Source organism: Vitis riparia, chromosome 4 (genome assembly GCF_004353265.1).
Source record: "Vitis riparia cultivar Riparia Gloire de Montpellier isolate 1030 chromosome 4, EGFV_Vit.rip_1.0, whole genome shotgun sequence".
In the NCBI taxonomy this organism is placed as follows: Eukaryota; Viridiplantae; Streptophyta; class Magnoliopsida; order Vitales; family Vitaceae; genus Vitis; species Vitis riparia.
Genome location: NC_048434.1, coordinates 24158016 through 24176274, shown reverse-complemented (window position 1 = coordinate 24176274; position 18259 = coordinate 24158016). Strand labels below are relative to the sequence as shown.

The 18259-nt window shown below is 38.5% G+C and overlaps 1 protein-coding gene across 3 annotated transcripts in view; it reads left to right on the top strand.

The window, feature by feature from the left end:
• The first annotated feature begins 4255 nt into the window (after positions 1-4255).
• LOC117912627 (DNA polymerase delta catalytic subunit) overlaps positions 4256-18259 on the top strand; it is a 77288-nt gene continuing 63284 nt past the window's right edge. For all 3 annotated transcript variants that reach the window (XM_034827304.1, XM_034827301.1, XM_034827305.1), the window contains exons 1-9: positions 4256-4597; positions 4701-4811; positions 5625-5731; positions 5858-6017; positions 6373-6568; positions 6688-6823; positions 6934-7071; positions 8534-8611; positions 14952-15043. In XM_034827304.1, the coding sequence (XP_034683195.1) occupies positions 4336-4597; positions 4701-4811; positions 5625-5731; positions 5858-6017; positions 6373-6568; positions 6688-6823; positions 6934-7071; positions 8534-8611; positions 14952-15043 (1280 nt within the window). In that variant the 5' untranslated portion in view covers positions 4256-4335. The remainder of the gene's footprint in view (positions 4598-4700; positions 4812-5624; positions 5732-5857; positions 6018-6372; positions 6569-6687; positions 6824-6933; positions 7072-8533; positions 8612-14951; positions 15044-18259) is intronic.

Sequence of the window (18259 nt, the reverse complement as noted above, 5' to 3'; positions counted from 1 at the left end):
ATTTTCTTTCCTTTCTTTCGTTTTTTCTTTTTCTTTTAGCTGGTCATGAATCTATAATTTTTTTTGTTTCAAAGTGGAGAGAGGGGATGGAGAGGAATGGAAGGGGATGGAGGATAGAAAATAAAAAATAAATTGAAAGAGATAGAAAGAATATAAGAGAAAATGGAGAAGAAATGGGATTAGGTTTTTAAAACAGGTGGATGAGAAAGGTTCAAAAAAGTGTATTTTAATCACTTCACATGCAAAGTTTATTATAAACAAAATGGGTGAATATGTAAAGAGATTGAATGAATACATTTTATCAACCATCAAAATATCGTGTCTACTTAATTGAAGAAACGAAAATTCTTAGGTATCTATGGAAATCACTGAATTGCTTTTTATTTAATCTATTTTGAAAACTAAAAGAATTTTATCAATTGAAAATGATCAAAAAGGAAAAAGTCCATTATTTTAACTTTTGTAAATTTGTTTAAAAAATAAAACCATTTTCATTGGTGATGCCAATTAAATGTATTTTATGAAAACATGTGAAGGAAAATTAAATAATCAAAATTTATGAAAATTTTAAATTATTTAATCTTTAAATCAAATATGAAAAATGAGTTAAAAGGAATGGATTTGTCCTATCTCGAGGAAAAGCTATAGATGAGTTATGATATGCTAATGGAGGAGAAAAATGTCAATAAGAAGATTTTGAATGGCATTTCAAATGCCCATTCAATTCTAAAAAAAAAAAATAAAGGATTTGAGTATGCCAAAGTGAAGGTCTAAATGATAAGGACTAAAATGACAAGTTACTTGTGAATAAGCTATTCAAGCTTGAGATACAACTGCATATCTCATGCAATCGTTTGTTTCTTGCTTAAATAGATTGAAACACGTGTGCATGTTGTCATGCTTGTTCTTGGATGGTCTTTTGAGTGTTACAAGGCCATAAAGGATGAGTTTCAATGTTTATGGAGGAAGTTTGGAAATCAATCTAACTGGTTGATCATGGAGAGAAGTGGTTTGAAGTGTGCATCACTATAATGGAAAACGAAGGAGAAAGCAATCTAGCTTCATGCATATGCGAATTGGACATGATCCATGTGAAATGGCAACCTTTATATAGCATTTTTTAAGTGTCCTTTTTGTTAGGAGATTATTACACGGTAACAAAAAACTCATAAATTTAAACACATAAATTCCACAATAAATCAACATTGAAATAGACAAATTAAAAAAGGATAAAGAAAAGTTGGCCTGATTTGAGAGGTACATGTAGACACTTTGTCCTAAAGTTATTATCAATGTACGACACCAAAGTCAATAATTTCAACAAGATACAAAGATAAATTGAGAGGTGATAAATACTTTATTCATGATACCAAGGTCTTATGTTAAATCACCAAGAAATTTGATAGATACCTAAATCCATTGAGAAGCAAAAGTAGGGTTATAGATCTTCAACATCTAAAACAATGTATTAATGAGAACTTTAATTCACTTAGTGATGAGATGTAAGTAAATGACAATATATTTTGTTTAAATTGGGGACCATAACCCTATTTATATATGTAGTATATTTTATTTTATTTTATTTATTGGTCCATCATAAATAATAAAATAAAATATATGGTCTCTACACATTGCAGAGTCCATGCCACTTAAGAGATATCTTAAAAGCCCAATAATTATTTAGCTTGATTGATCATTTTTAATAAGCTGATAATTAGATAGCACACATATGTACAATTAATGTTAATATCTAGACCCATACTTACATTTTTTTCTTGACAACCTTCCACTCAGCCCACATGTCATCCAACAATTATACATTACAAAAAAATTTAACCGAGTTCAATATTTATTATTTTGAATGTAAACAGATTTAAGCAGTCTGGTCCATCAATAATAATCAATATAGGATCCAAGCAATCTTTGTCACAATTTTCGTAACTAGACCCATCAATGCACCAAGTCATTTATTTTCAAATAACTCGTGACTTGGATATTTCGTATAACTCTTAATGCACCAAAATCAACTACAATGTAAAAGATGTAAGTCATAATGCTTATAAAGTGTAATGCATAAAATAATGATAGATAAAAGTAAAGTTACAATATCATTAAATAAATAATGAATTCCAATTTTGTTACATCATGTCATGCTTTTAAGGGCTTTATCCTAATAGGAGTTTCCCAACAATCATAATAAATAATTAAAGAACAGAGAAAGTGTTGGGATAAAGTCTTTAAAACCAAGATATATAGTAACAAAGTCAGAATTGGGTTTCCATTATTATGCCCATTAGTTGCATTAAATTTTATTTGAGCACTCTAGTTTACATCACTTGCATTATACATGGTTTAGGTGCATTAGGAGTTATATGGAAGATTCAAGTCATGAATTCATTTCAAGTTAATGAGTAGTTCATAATTGATTCATGGACTTAGGAAATTCATCTAAGGTTGTAAACCACTTCATAATTAGAGGGTTGACTTATCTTGACCATTGGAAATGATTTTCTTATAGTGAGTGTACTAATGTGTATAGTTATACATTGGACAAAACCTATGGTAAATTGTAACATTGACTATTGAGTAGTTATGATTTCACTACAATGTTATGTTACATGGACTCTCAACCTTAAAAGAATATTAAGTTGATGTTGAAGTCTTCAGTGACTTCAACATACAAGTAAAATTTTAAGATGATCATATATTCCTTATAAATCAGGTCACTATTGATTAAAATACGTGATAATAGGTATTTTCGAGATAAACACCGTGATATCTCATAGGTTTGAAATAGTGTATCCCCTTTAGTATCTTAAGGACTTATGATTATGAAATTTATGACTTTTGTAGTAACTATTTTTGTGGAATCTAACATATGCTCTTGGTGAGCTAGAGTATGTTAGATGATCATATAATAGGATGATTTGAAACTTAAGGATTGTAGAGATAATATTGAAAGGTTGATAACATCTATTTCATTAAATTATGAATACCAGTTCATATGGAGTTAACACATGGTGTATAGAATGTCATAGATCACAGGAATTGATTAAATTAGAATTAATTAATTTTTATCTCGATGTAATGACGAGATACTGTAGTTTAGTTGACTCTCTTTAGTGGAATGTTGAGTCAACTTAAAAAATGAATTATGAGAAAGTTAACATAGCCCTAAAAATTTGACGATAATACAAGTAAACAACATTTTGCCTCTAATTGTTAACTAATAAATTTTGGGAAATTATATTTGCATCCATCAAAACTCTCGTTGCATCCACCCTTTTAATGATGAAATCCCTAAACTACCATATTCTTTACATTTCATTAATTCTCTTCTAATCTCTCCATAACATTGACAAAATATATCCAAAAAGTAGTGTTTCTCATTCATGGACAAGCAACTAATCATTTCTAATGATGGTACAAGTGCATGGATATATATATTATAATATTTTTTACATTTTTTTAGTTGGAAGAAAGGGGTGTTGCAAATGGTGTTCGGTATTGTAGGTTTACATGTTTAATAAATGTCCAACATTGTACTTTCAAACATACTTAAAATGTTCAGAATTGTATATTTAATCAATCTTGTAATATCCAAAACCATATATCTGGACACCGTATCTATCAAATAATTGAACTACATCCAACCTTATGCATTTGGATGTTTTTATTATGCCTAACTTTCCAATTTCAAACATTTTCTCATTATTTGGACTTTTAGGTCTATATCTTTCGTACTTCTAAATCATCTCTAAATTATTTTTAATTGTTTTTTAATTATTTTTTCAGTAAGTTTTTTGTCAAAACTTACATAAATAATAAACTTTACAAGATATTCATGTGGATTCAAACAAAATGTGTAAAAAAATTACAAATGACTGTGAACGTGCTTTACATACTCTTTTATTATCAAATGAGTTCCATATAAAATTATTTTCTCATAGGGTTAATGGTTGAAAAGAAATAGATGTAGAGAAAAAGGAAGAAAAAGATGGGTTTGTGGGGGAAAAATGAAAAGAGTATTTTGAGTATTTTTAAAATTGTAGGGGAGATGTGATAATAAGTTTTTAATTTTTAAGTAAACGTGTAAATACGTGATGCAAAAAGAGTTTTGGTGTATACCAATATAAATTTTTCATCAATTTTTTTTCTTATTTCTTAATAAATAATAATAATAATAATAATTTTTCTTGTCCCACCAAAAAGGTCAGTGACATGCACGTGACGCAATCACCAGATCACAAAATCACTCCAAAAACTGGCGGGAATCCAGTGTTCCCCTCCCTCTCTCCCTCCACTCTCACTCCGCACTCTTCCATCCACCCAGCCATGCCTGCCACCACAGCCACCAAGAAACGCCCTCAGCCGCCGCAGCCGTCTCCATCGCAGCCTCAGCCCAAGCACCAAGCATCATCCTCACCCTTGGCGGAAGAAGACCTCGACGAGGACGTTTTCCTCGAAGAAACCCTCATCCTCGAGGACGAGCACATCCTCCGCGACATCGAGGACCGCCGGGCCCTCGCCTCGCGCCTCTCAAAGTGGGCTCGTCCCCCTCTCTCCTCAGCCTACCTATCTTCGTCCCAGAGCATCGGTATCCTCTCAACCTCATGCTTTTCATTTAATTTCTAGGGTTTCTTCTTACATGTTAGTTTATGTATTCCTTCTTCTTCTTTTTTCTTGGTTTTGTTTTGTAGTTTTTCAGCAGCTGGAGATTGATTATGTGATCGGGGAGAGTCACAAGGAGCTTATGCCCAATTCGTCTGGCTCCGCGGCAATTATCCGGATCTTTGGGGTCACCAGGGAAGGTTAGTCGCAATGAGTAAAGGAAAATTGAAATTTTCACAGTGAACAAACAGAAAGTAGTTTTTGTCTCTCATTTAATTCTTATTACGATTGGTCATATTCTTTTCTCCATTTCCCGGTGTTCTATCAGTGTTGCTGGGGGTCTTAACTTATTTAAATTACTGAATTTGGAACTAGAATTTGCAGTTCCAGTGTCTAATTTCTTCATAGTTCACGTAATTTGTCATGATTTTATCTGATTTTATCAGCATACTATATACCTTTTTCCATGGGTTTTTGGAGCCTGAATTTCAATATCTATATAGATATACAGTTCATCCACTTTTTACAAAGCATGGTCAAATTTTGAATAACCTTCTCTCAGGATGCTGATTTTTTCTCAACTCTCTAGTCGTTTGTCGCATGGAAAGTAATCAAATAGTTGTATCAGACTCAGCCTATGGAAAGTTAGTTGTTCCATAGGGTCCTCAAAAGTGAAAAAACTAATATTCAAACTAGTTGTTCCATAGACTCAGCCCATGGCATTTGGAAACTGTTTGTTATGATCTGTACCTCCATAAAAGTACTTAGATGCATTATGGTAGCATTACGATAAAACTATCATAAGCTTTTCTGATAATTATAAATCCACAACAAGATATCTTTTGTGTATCACTCTTTTGGAGGATATTTAAATAATGGGCATTGTGGTACTACTTTGTTTGGTATCTAGGAGTTTGAAAACAATCATGCCACAGTTATTTTAGGAATATAATGACGCTCTTGGGACTATGCTCCATGGGAATTAAAGAATTTCTGTATTGTTTATTGGTTAGGACATAGTGTTTGCTGCAATGTTCATGGATTTGAGCCATATTTCTACATCAGCTGTCCTCCAGGAATGGGACCCGACGATATCTCTCGTTTTCATCAGGTTCTCGAGGTATGTTTGGTTTACTATTTGATCAATATGTGTTTTTGTGGATTTGAGCCTGCCTGAGGTGAAATGTTATTTTTTAATTTAGTTGCTTTGTTCACTATAATATAATTGGGTTTTATGGTGCATCAGGGGAGGATGAGGGAGGTCAATAGGAACAGTAGGGTTCCCAAATTTGTCCGACGTATTGAAATGGTGCAGAAAAGGAGCATTATGTATTATCAGCTGCAGAGTTCCCACCCTTTCCTTAAAATTGTTGTTGCATTGCCAACAATGGTTACCAGCTGCCGTGGTAAAAACCTAAGATTTATTAACTGCTGTTCACCCACCCTACCATCCACTAAGATGTGTTCTGTACATTTAAGTAACTCTATTCAAGGAAACATATTTATTTTTATCATAATATTTATGGTGGTTTTCCACTTAATCCATTTTTCAAATTTTTTTTCATTTTTCTGTTCCATTATGCTTTTGTAATTTTCTTTTGATAGACATGATCACATTTGCCTATTTTCTAATTCTTGTATCAGGAGGTCCGATCTTAATAAGTTTATTTTACTTTTCTTCTCTAACAAAATTCATTCTTAATTATAACAAAACTTATATTTTCTTACTCCACTTTCAACATTTTCTTATAAAAATGACAGGTATTCTTGACAGAGGCATACAAATTGAAGGTTTTGGCATGAAGAATTTTGTGACATATGAAAGCAATGTTCTTTTTGCTCTTCGTTTCATGGTTGATTGCAACATTGTTGGAGGAAATTGGATAGAAGTTCCTGCTGGAAAATATAAGAAAACAGCAAAGAACCTGTCTTATTGCCAGTTAGAGTTTGATTGCTTGTATCCTCATGCATGAGAGGGCATAATATCTCCCCTTTAATAGATGCTTCCCGAAAGCCTTATTCAACTTGATTCTATTCTCCTCTGGAGATATTTGTTTCCTTAACAACTATTCTTAGGTACTCAGAGTTGACCAGCCATATCCCAGAAGGTGAATTCTCAAAAATGGCTCCATTCCGCATATTGAGTTTTGACATTGAGTGTGCTGGTCGTAAAGGCCATTTTCCTGAGCCAACCCATGATCCTGTTATCCAGGTTTAATTCTTAATTCCTTACCATCGTTATTTAAATAAAAATTTGTTGCCATGTGGTAGTGATTTTGTTTCTCTTTTTTTATGTAAATAATATTAGTTATTTCTTTCTAGGTGGCCAATCTTGTTACTTTGCAAGGAGAGGATCAGCCGTTTGTCCGTAATGTTATGACCCTTAAGTCATGTTCGCCAATAGTTGGTGTCGATGTGATGTCATTTGAAACAGAAAGAGAAGTCTTGCTAGCTTGGAGGGTATCTTTTCTGTCATGATAGTATTTCTATTTTACCTTACAAAAATGTGCCCCCTTACTATTTGAGGCATGTGCACTATTAGAAGTAAAGTTTTTACTTCATTTGCATAAGTACAATTTACGTTCAAGAAGAATTATACGTTGTTTAACAATCTATTTACCCATTGGTTTTTTATGTTGTTAAAGATTTTCTACTTTTCAAGAAAAAAGCAACAACCTGAAATTTTCCATTCCTCTCAGCTTTGCATCTTATTTTATTTTTAGTTTGGATTTGTTTTCTTGTTTTTGATAAGATTTTGAATATTTTGAAAAGATATTTCATCCTTTGTTGCACTCTATAATTAATTCCAATGGATTTATTATTTCTGATAGAAGTTTCTTAAATGGTTGGATAAATAATAAATTGTATTGAAGGAAAATGTATGAGGGAAAGCAAGAATGGGAAAATCTAAAAGTCAACTGAACTCAGCAAAGCCTTATATCCAAACCACTAAAGGCCTGCCACATAAAGCATTTTCATCATTCCACTATGCCTAAGATGTTGTTTCTGGCCTCAATTCATGTTAATCTACTATTATTCTTGTTTTGGAGCCTTCCACCTCTGAATAAATGGTTCCTTCTTACAGATGCTGTTATTGGTCATTAGTGTATTTCAAAACCTTAGCATGTTTTGATCCTTTTCAAAGCCTTATTATTGTTATTGTTGTATTTCAAAACCTTATTATTATTATTATGGGTACATGGAATTGAACTTGGAACCTTTCCTTTTCCCACCCAACCACTTGCCTCTTGAGCTAGACTCACTCTCTCATATTTGATAAGTTGTTTCTATTTTTTTTTTCTTTTTTTTTTGTTTATCTTTTCTGTGTTGTTGCTCATTTATTAAATTTTTCATTGCAAACATAAAGCTAAATGTTTCCAAATGGTCTAAATGCTCACAAATTCATTATTTTTTATTTTATTTTTTCTTGTTTCATATAAAAAATTACTTTACTGTTGGATATTAGTTGGGTTAACCTTTCAATTGATATATAAAATCTCAAGCTGTCAATGCAGCCTTTGGTTTTTATTTAAGTATATAGGACCAAATAATTTCAAAATATTCATTATTTACGTACATGATATCTTGCTCTTTTCTATTCTATTGTCTTGCTCATGATGCACTTATCAACAGAAGTGCACTTCCTCATGTTGTGAATTTGTGATAAAGAGATAATGGATTCATTACATAGTCTTGTGGCAGTTGTGGTTGCTTTCAGTACTTTCCCTTTCGATTCATCCAAGGAGTTTGAACGATAGAAACTTCTATGTTCTCCTTGGATGCATACAAAGGAGAATATAGTAATGCATAATAGGACATCATAGATTCATGGTCCTGTTCTATTGGAGCAAAACTGCTAAAAAACAAAACTAACTTATTTTTGCACATGCTTCTAATCTTGATTGGTAGAGTTTGTTTGTAGGACTTTATCCGTGAAGTGGACCCTGATATTATAATTGGATATAACATCTGCAAATTTGATTTGCCATATCTCATTGAGGTAATTGAACTTCCTCTTATTTGCAAAGTGTCGTGATATTCAAATCTTTCAATTTTATTTTTAATAACATTCCAATATTACTGTAATTTTTTTTTTTTTGATAAATAAGCGCAACATGTATTAATAAGAGGCAAAAAAGCCACAAAGCATACAAGGAGTATACAAGGCAGCTAAGGCCTCGCAACCAAAGAAGGATAAACAAAAAAACTCACCAACCCTTAACTGGAAGCTAACCATTCCAAAAAGCCTATAAGGGAGAGCGACTCCTCTCCAATATACAGTTTAGCCCAACCCCATAAATTACAAACAAAAGAATTTTTAAGCTTCTGAATTGCTAACACCCCCTCCTAAAAGCTAGTCTATTCCTCTCTTTTCAAACCATCCAAAAAATGTACAACGGAATGAATTTCCAAATCTTTTTCCTTTTTTTCCCCACAAAAGAGCCCCTCCAACTAAATAAAACCTCTTTTACAGTTTCTAGAAAAACCCACTGAGCGTCAAAACAAACCAAGAACAATATCCCACAGCACTCTGGCCATTGTACAATGTATTAGAATATGATTTACAGTTTCCTCTTCGCAACCACACAAGAAACAACAATTAAGAAGCTGCCACCCTCTTTTCTGAAGCCTATCAAGAGTAAGCACCTTCCCCTAAGTGGCTTCCCACGCGAAAAATGCAATTTTGGTTGGAACTCTATCCACCCAAATGTTACTTTTTGGGAAAACGGCAGCAATGGGGCTTGCCAACAGTACGCTTTCTTGACTCTAAATTGCCCGTTTCTTCCTTCCTTCCAAAAAACCGAGTCTTTCTCCAAAGTAATACTATGACCCCTCAAAACAAGAAGCAAATTGCCTACCATATCCAATTCCCAATCATTAAAGTCCTTAAGAAACCTTAAATTCCAACTGCCTTGGCCGAAATTCTGGTCCCACATCTCTTCCACTATGGCATTCTTATGCATAGCCATAGCATAAAGATGCGGGAATATTTGGGACAACACTGTACACCCACACCAAAGATTAGTCCAGAATCTGATTTTGGTGCCTTTTCCGACTTTAAATGCCATATTTTCCCAACACTAAACAGATTCCTTCAAAATCTCCTTCCAAACCCCTACTCCAAACGTCCCATTTGCTTTCTTTGTCCTCCAACCAAGATCCTCTTGCCCATACTTCGCCATAAGCACCTGCTTCCAAAGATCCTCCTTAACACAAGCAAATTTCCATAACCATTTGCCAAGCAAGGCTTTGTTCAAGAGGGCTAGCTTTCTTAAGTCAAGCCCCCCCTTTTCCTTATCCGCACAAACTACCTCCCAATTGATTAAGTGGGCTTTCTTTTTCAGATTACCTCCTCCCCACAAAAAATCTCTTTGCAACTTTTCTAACCTCCTTGCCACTGTCTTTGGCATGCGGAAAAGGGACATTTGATACAAGGGCATACTAGCCATTGTGGTCTTTATAAGTGTAATTCTCCCACCTTTGGATATATATTGACGTTTCCAAAAGGCAAGTCTCCTCCTCACTCTCTCTTCCACCCCATCCCATACGGAAGAGGCCTTATTTGGCGCCCCCAATGGCAGCCCCAAGTAGACTGCAGACAGCTGTCCCACCCTACACCTTAGTTCCACTGCCATCTCGTCCACCTCTTCCACCTCCTCAATCGGTAAAATTTCACTTTTGGCCAAATTAATCCTTAACCCTGAAGCGGCTTCAAACCAAAAGAGAATCCAGCTTAAATGCGTTATGTGCTTTTTCTTTGCCTCACAAAAAACGATTGTATCATTAACAAAGAGTAAGTGTGAAATATTGACAGCCTGTCTTCTACCTCACCGTATGCTACACCCAGAGATAAAATCCCCTTCAACAACCCTCCTAATTAGAGCACTCAACACTTCCATTCCCATAACAAATAGATTGGGGGAAAGAGGGTCCCCTTGGCGCAACCCCTTAGAACTTGGAAAGAACCCGGCTGGTACTCCGTTCACCAAGACTGAGAACTTGACTGTAGATATACAACTCCACATCCATCCCAACCACTTCGGTCTAAACCCCATTTTTTGCAAAATCTTAAGCAAAAACTGCCGGTTAATGCTGTCATATGCCTTCTTGATATCCAATTTGCAAATTAGGCCTTTCTCTCCCCTTTTTTGCCATGAATTAATTACCTCATTTGCAATTAAAGGGACATCTAGAATCTGTCTTCCCATGACAAACGCTTTCTGATCGGGGGAAACCACTTTTCCCATCACTTTCTTGAGTCTATTGGCCAACACCTTAGCCAACAATTTATATAGCCCCCCTAACCGATTGATGGGTCTATAATCCCCAAGGTCCTCAGCCCCCCCTTTCTTCTGTAACAAGGCCATAAACATATTGTTGAGGCTCCTAAGGAAAGAATTTTGCTCATGGAATTCCTTAAACATATCCAATATCTCATTCTTTACGAAATTCCAGCAGCTTTGCCAAAACGCCACAGTGAAACTGTCCGGTCCTGGGGCTTTGTCCCCATTCATATCCATTAAAGCAGCATGGACCTCGGACTCAGAAAAAGGGAGTTCTAGCAACTCCGCTTCTTGCTGGCTGATTTGCTTTAACTGCAGTCCCCCTATGTCCGCCTTCTAATCCGAACTTTCTGAGAGCAGTTGCTGAAAGGCGTTTGCTACCCCTTCCCTCACTCTTGCTCCTCTGATAACCACACACCATTTATCTTGACTCTGTCCAGGGAATTAACTCTTCGATGAGCAGTTGCCATACGATGGAAATAGCCTGTATTTCTATCCCCTTCCCTTAGCCATAATTCCCTTGATAGTTGTCTCGAATGGGTTTCTTCCATGGACACCCACTTAGCGTATTTGTCATTGGCTTCCTTTTTACAAATTGTTTCCTCCTCGTCAAACTTCTCTCCCTTTCCACCAGATCCTAGAACTCCATTTGTTGGAGAGCTGCAGCTTTATTGCACTCCAGTCTCCCAAATACCTCCCTATTCCAAAATTTTAGATTTTGTTTCATCTTCTTCAGCTTAGTAGCCAGTCTATAGCTAGCACTGCCTCTAACCACCATCCCCTGCCACCAATAATGAAGTAGATCTTTAAACCCCTCAACTTTGAGCCATATATTTTCAAACCTGAATGGGGAGGACCCTTTTCTTAGTCCACCACCCTCAAGAAGGATTGGGAAATGATCCGAGGTAGGCCAAAGTAATCTTCTTTGGAAGACACTACTGAACTGATCGAGCCAACTGGGAATCGCGAGAAATCTATCTAATCTGGCCTAGGACTGATTATTAAGGCCCCCGCTCCAGGTAAATAATCCCTCTTGCAGCGGGAGATCAAGAAGCCCTAAGTCGTTTATAATCTGAGCAAATCTTCTCATTGCTGAGGTTATTCTCCCTTGTCTATTCCTTTCACTTTGGGAGATGATAATATTAAAATCACCCCCTAGACACTAGGGTTCTTCCCAAATTCCTCTAATCGCCCCAATCTCTTCCCACAAGCACTCCCTTCTCTGGAAAAAGGACCATAGACTCCCGTAAATACCCAGACTACACCATCTTCCACATTCCTGAATCTGCAGGAGATGGAAAACTGGCCCACCTCCCAATCCAAAATTTCCATAAACCTTTTGTCCTAGCAAATCAAAATGCCTCTTGTCGATCCAGTAACATCCAAGGTTCTCCAGTCTAAGAATCTCCCTGATCCTAAGCTTCTCACCACCCTTTTAAACATAACTTGTATCTTTGTCTCCTGGATACACAACAAATCCACCTTCTGCTTTCTTATGACAGACTTTATTATTTTCCCTTTAGAACTGTCATTCGCTCCCCTCACATTCCAACTCAAAATTTTTAGGTTCATTGGATATTCGCTAGCTGACTCCCTCTGCCCTGAAGATGACATTTCTTCTTAAATTCCCCCTCATAGTTAATTGAACACTCCAGCCTCTTGAGCTCCCTTTCAGATTTTGATTTCTCCAAAAGACATTTACTGTGTATCATTTCCCCTATTTTTCTGCTTTTGACCAAGAAGCTCAGGATTTCCTTTTCCAGACCTACAGTCGAGAAACCCAAAAAATGACTGAATTTAGCCAGACTGCTTTCCTCCCAATTAACCTTCTTTTCACCCTTTACTTCTTGGGGTTCGGACTGAACTGAACCCCACTCCAAATCCCTTTCCGAATATTCGACACAATTAACCTCAACCAAGTCCCAACAACCATTGCCATTCTCAACGTGCTCGTTTGCGTCTGGGATGCTTACCAATTTTCCTTCCTGAATATCCGCCCTTAACACCCCAGAATGGCCGTAATACCCCCCTTTCGAAGTCTGACCAAAAGAAAAAGAATTAGGAGGAGAAGACCCTGAGACCCTTAAGCCCCACGAATTTGAATCAGACCCATACCTTGAAGCTTCTTCCACTAGCGCACGGTCTGTCATTGTGGAGTGAATATCCACCTGTTGCTTCCTCTAGTCTTCCTTCTTTCGCATCATAAGAAACTCAAGCTCCGAGTTGCACCCCTTGCAGGTTCCAGTGAGAATTGAGGAACGAGCCTTCAATGAAAGCCCACTTGCAGTAAGCTGGGTCTAGGACAAGCCAGGACTTTCCCTTAACAGGAAAGAAGGCCCAATAGGCGACGCGTTCACCTCACCGGCGGCCCACCCCTTACCCTTGGAACACGACGGCCCAACCTCTGGCCCAACACCATTAGCAACAACCCCCTTTAAAAGATCTCCCACTGATGGGCCTTGTGAAATAGGCCCAACAGCCCTCTTCGAGCCCACAAGACCCACGGCAAGGCTAGATAAAGACGGCCCAGCAACTGAAAGATCAAAAGAAGGCTGGGTCATCGACCCATTTTGAACCCGATTTTCAATCACTTCACTACCTGCCCCGTTCACCTGCCCTCCAGTCCCATCAGCTGACCGGAATTGCGCCTTGAACCACATGTTTGCCAACTCTTCCACTTGCGGGCCAGCGCGTGCATCAACGTCACCCCTAACCTCTCCACTTGGTCGACCAGTCGAGCCACTACAGTTCACCGTGTTCTGCCTCAACGACGACAAGACCTCCCACCAAAGGGAGAGGTAATAGGTCGACTTCTCTACCCCGATCTCCAACGAGCTTGGCAAGTCTTCGTCGTTCGTTTTAACTGAAATTCAAGCCCACTGTATTTCCTCCATTCTCTCCGTTTGTGGGTTGATGGCTAAGAAACCACCTCACTCTTCCCCCACTCGTCAAAATGGATGGGACTCGCAACGAGATTGGAAGACCTAGAATCCTTACCCAGGCTTCATTTCTTAATTCCCCTTCTTCCAAACACCCAGACCTTGGATTCCAGCACTCCAATCCCATCTGAATCCCTCCCACAGACCTTTTTCCAGAGATGAGGACTCGTCTGGCTTCTTCCACAAATTCGAACTTGAATAGAACCCGTCCCTTCCCCAACCTTGCCAACCCTAGCTTTCCTTTCAACCCGTAAGAACTTGCCATTAACCACCCCAACGTCTCCAAATCCTCTCATCCTGCTAAACTAGGGTTCCAGCTACCGACTACACAATGTTCCAATCTGCTCAAGTTTCTGCTTATTTCCTCCCATTTTACCTCCACTCTGACTATTTTGCTGTCCCTGCTCCACGACCTCTTCACCATTTCAACATACGACCTTCCCGAGACCCTATTTTCCTGTTTGTACTCCTTTTTGTCAAAACAAACATCCAATTTACGTAAACTCTCCGCCATAGCCAACCATTCCCCTCTTTCTCCACTGCCTTTTGGGATGCATATGCTGTATCTCTTCTTCTCCAGGTCGACAACCCCTAACCAGAGAAAGCATCCCACACTATTGGCGTCACGCACCAGAGAGTAGCTTCTCCCCTTTTCCTTCCATCCCTTTTCCTATTTTCCTTCTTTCCCGTCCTTGATGCACTGGTACAGACCCTCCAGAAAAAACCCTACATTCGCTGGCCCCAGACGGACCCATGACGAAACCTCTCTCTTACTTTTCACGATGAATACATGGGGTTTACCTTTTCTCTCCTCAACTCCGACTTCAAAAACCTTCGACTCCACCCAAAAGCTACTCCCCTTCTATTTTCTGCGATTCTCCGCTCGACTTTCTCCCTCATCACTGTCGCTCTTGTGCGCTCGCTCGCTCTCCCTCATCTCTTGAACCTTAATATTATTGTAATTATTATTAGAATATATATGAATATGTGTGTGTATTTATTAATACTTACACTAAGATTTCCTTTCTTAAGTTTATGAGTTAGAACTGCCCAATGCTTGTGTTTGTGATAATAGCTAGATATAAGCTAATTTACTGCATGTGCTTCTGGTTCACAGAGAGCTTCGGTCCTCGGCATAGCAGAATTTCCAATACTTGGCCGCATCAGGAATAGTCGGGTCCGTGTCAAAGATACCACTTTTTCTTCAAGGTTGTGCATTACTATTGTTGTTGTTATTATTATCTTTTAGAGGACTGCTATTATTATTTGTATCATTATTATTCCTATAAAAAATTGCTCTGTTTACCTATTAAAGAAAAAAAAATTATTATTGTTGTTGTTGCTTTTTAGGGGACTGCTATTATTGTTAGTATCACTAATATTGTTATCATGTTCATTATTGTTGTCATTTTCATCATTAGTATAATTATCAGAGGACTGCCATATCCTATAAATGTTTTTCTTCATGCCCTAGTTAACTTGTTTTCATGCCATGCTTAGAATTGCTAGCACAAATAGGGTTTACACTATTATTATTGTTATTATTTTTGGTGTTAGTGTTTAGGATTCTTAAGTCATGTGTTCTCCCTTTCTTCTTCACTGAGGATAGTTGTATTGAACTAAATAAAATGAAAGATTTGAAAGTTTGATTATATAAAAAAGGGTAGTAGAGAGGAAGAGGTTTGTTCTCTATCTTGAGGATGAGAGGAGGAAAAAGTTGGTTTGTTGTTGAGTCCAAATCCTTCAAAATCTCGTTAGAGGAGGTTGGGGGTAAGCTATCGGGGAGAATTGTGGAGAGAAGTAGTTTCTTTTCTTCTTGGATCAGGTTCGAGAAGTCTAGTTTGCATAATCTATTGGATGGAGTGAAAGCTTATTGCAGGGATGAAGTTGGAAAGTGGTGTAGCAAAGTTTGGGTGGAAAATGGTAGAGTTCAGATTCGAGCGCCATTCAGACAAGGCTGGCAGATTCATTCATGGCGTGGTAAAATCAGTGGAGGCTAAGAGATTTTCTGTGTTTTCTTGAAGGAAGGGGTCTACTTGGGGGTGGCTGGTTTTGGTGGAAAAGCTTTGCCACCTTGGGGTTGATTCCCTCTCTGTGGTTGGGGCGACTCCTGTCTCTTTCAACTCTAGGACTGTGGAAGATGGGGTTAACTCGAAGGATGGGTCGAAAGGCTCGTTTGTGAATGTAGTTAGGAAGGCTCATGGTAGATTGGGTGAAGCTATTTGGATTCAGGTGGGGTATGTGGAGGTTCAAAAGAGAAAGGCAAAACTGAGGAGATGTTTGGTGGGGAGGTGGAGTGAGGGCTCTACCCTTGTCCCAAATTTGAGCTCTTTATATAGTTGGGTGGACTTTAATTGGCCCCTGAAGGGGGGAGTAAGGATTTCTCAATTTGGGGAAGCTTTTTTTCTGTTTGACTTTGAGGTTATTTATGATGTTGAGAGAGTGTTTTTAAGGTGTGTTCGGAAGTTTAAGGATAGGGTGTTAAGCTTGGATTGGTGGAGCCCTGAGGTAGGGTGCTACCAAAAAGAGGTTCATGCAAAGGAGGTGTGGGTTAGAGTGGTGGGGCTTCCTTTGCACCTCTGGTGTAGAGGGACATTAAAAAAGATAGGTGATTCTTGCAGGGGCTTCGTAACAGTGGATGAGGTTACTGCTAGTGGTTAGCGAATGCAGTGGGCTAGAGTTCTGGTGTGTTCAAATGGGTGCGCAACGTCGAGGACTTTGCAGATTGTTGAAGGCTTGGTAGATTATGCAATACAACTATAGTGGTAAGTCCCACCATGGCTTTCTCGTGTGGAACTCAAAGGCGAAACCAGTGGATGGAAGGAAAGGGATGAGGGTGAAGGCCAGTCACATGCTGATGAGGGCGTGAGGAGGCAAAGTTTGAATTTGCAAAAGGAGGTTGTGGACGTGTCATCACCTGGTGGTAGGGGTAGATTGGTAGGTATGGTGTTGGCTACAATGCCGGGGATGGTAGGACTAGATGTTGACATGGGAGGGGTTTGGGTAGTTGGTGAGGACTGTGTGGCGGCGTAGGGGGTGGATTACCCCTGTGTGGAAAGTCCTTTCTTTGGTGTGGAGTTAGGCCTTAACAAGTTGAAAGATGTTAATGAGCCTGAGTTTGTGGAGGCCCAATCCAGTCAAAGCCCAATTCTTTTAGTGAATGGGCCAAGCGATCTGGGCCCGCCTTGTGTAGGCCTTTCCTCTTGGGATTGGGATGGCTCTAAAAAGGGGAAAAGGGCTTTCTTGCGTTTTAGAGATGCAGAGGGTGGCTTTGGTGCAAACATCGATGGTGATGGGGTGGTTTCTTCCCCAAGACAGGTCTTTTTGTCGTGAATTTCTCTCCGATTGACGACAGACGAAGCCCTTTTGGAGGAAGGGGTGAGTTATCCATGTCAGACTCCTCTTTCTACTCCTTTAGGTTTTAAGGCTTTCTCTTCTTCTCCTTCTTTGTTGGGTGGGTGCGACAGGGGGTGCTTGGAGGTGGCCTCGTCGTCCAGTCGTCAATTGGTGGAGGGGGAAGGGTCCGCTTGCGGAGTTGGGCCCGTTGAAGATGACTTTGGATGATGGGAGTCTATTGGAGGTTTCGATACTCAAAGGAAAGGAAGGCATAGCTAGAGAGGTCAAGACGAGTTTTGATAAGGGAAGGGACTATGCCCTAGGTGAAGATGATGGCACAGTAGAAGAGACAGGGTTGTTCAACAAGTTGGCTACCTTTTGTAAATTCTTGGGTATGCCAACAAAGTGCTTTGAGGAGGAGATTTTGGCGCTCCTTGATAGAATCGAATCAAGGGGGTAAAAAACACGGTAAGAGAAAAAATAAATCTGCTAGTTCTTGTTCTGAAAGAGAGCTTAAGAAATTAGAGTGGTTGGTGAACTACAAGGGGCTAGATACAGAATGTGGTAGGGGTAGAGAATGTTGGGAATTATCTACAGTTGTCTCATGAAGTTAAGAATTCTATCTTGGAACGTAAGAGGGGTCAATGATAGTAATAAAATGATGATTTTAAAGTCTTTCCTTAAAACACAAAAGGTAGGTTTGGTCTGTCTTAAGGAAACCAAAATCCAAGAAATGTCCATGGGGGTGGTTCGCAGTCTAGGAACAGGAAGATTCCTAGAGTGGGAGGTAGTGAATGCTAGGGGGGTAGTAGGAGGGATTCTAGTCTTTTGGGATAACAGAGTGCTAGAGCCAATGGGCATGGAATTGGGGTTGTATTCAATCTCTTGTTGTTTTAAGAGTTGTAATGATGGTTTCGTCAGGATTTTTACGAGGGTGTATGACCCTACCCTTGGGAGTGTTAGAGAGGACTTTTGGGATGAATTGGGGGCAATTAGGGGCTTGTGGAGTGATCTGTGGTGTATTGGATGAGACTTTAATGTTGTGAGACTTCTAGGTGAACATTCTGGTGCCTTCAAACTATCTTCGAC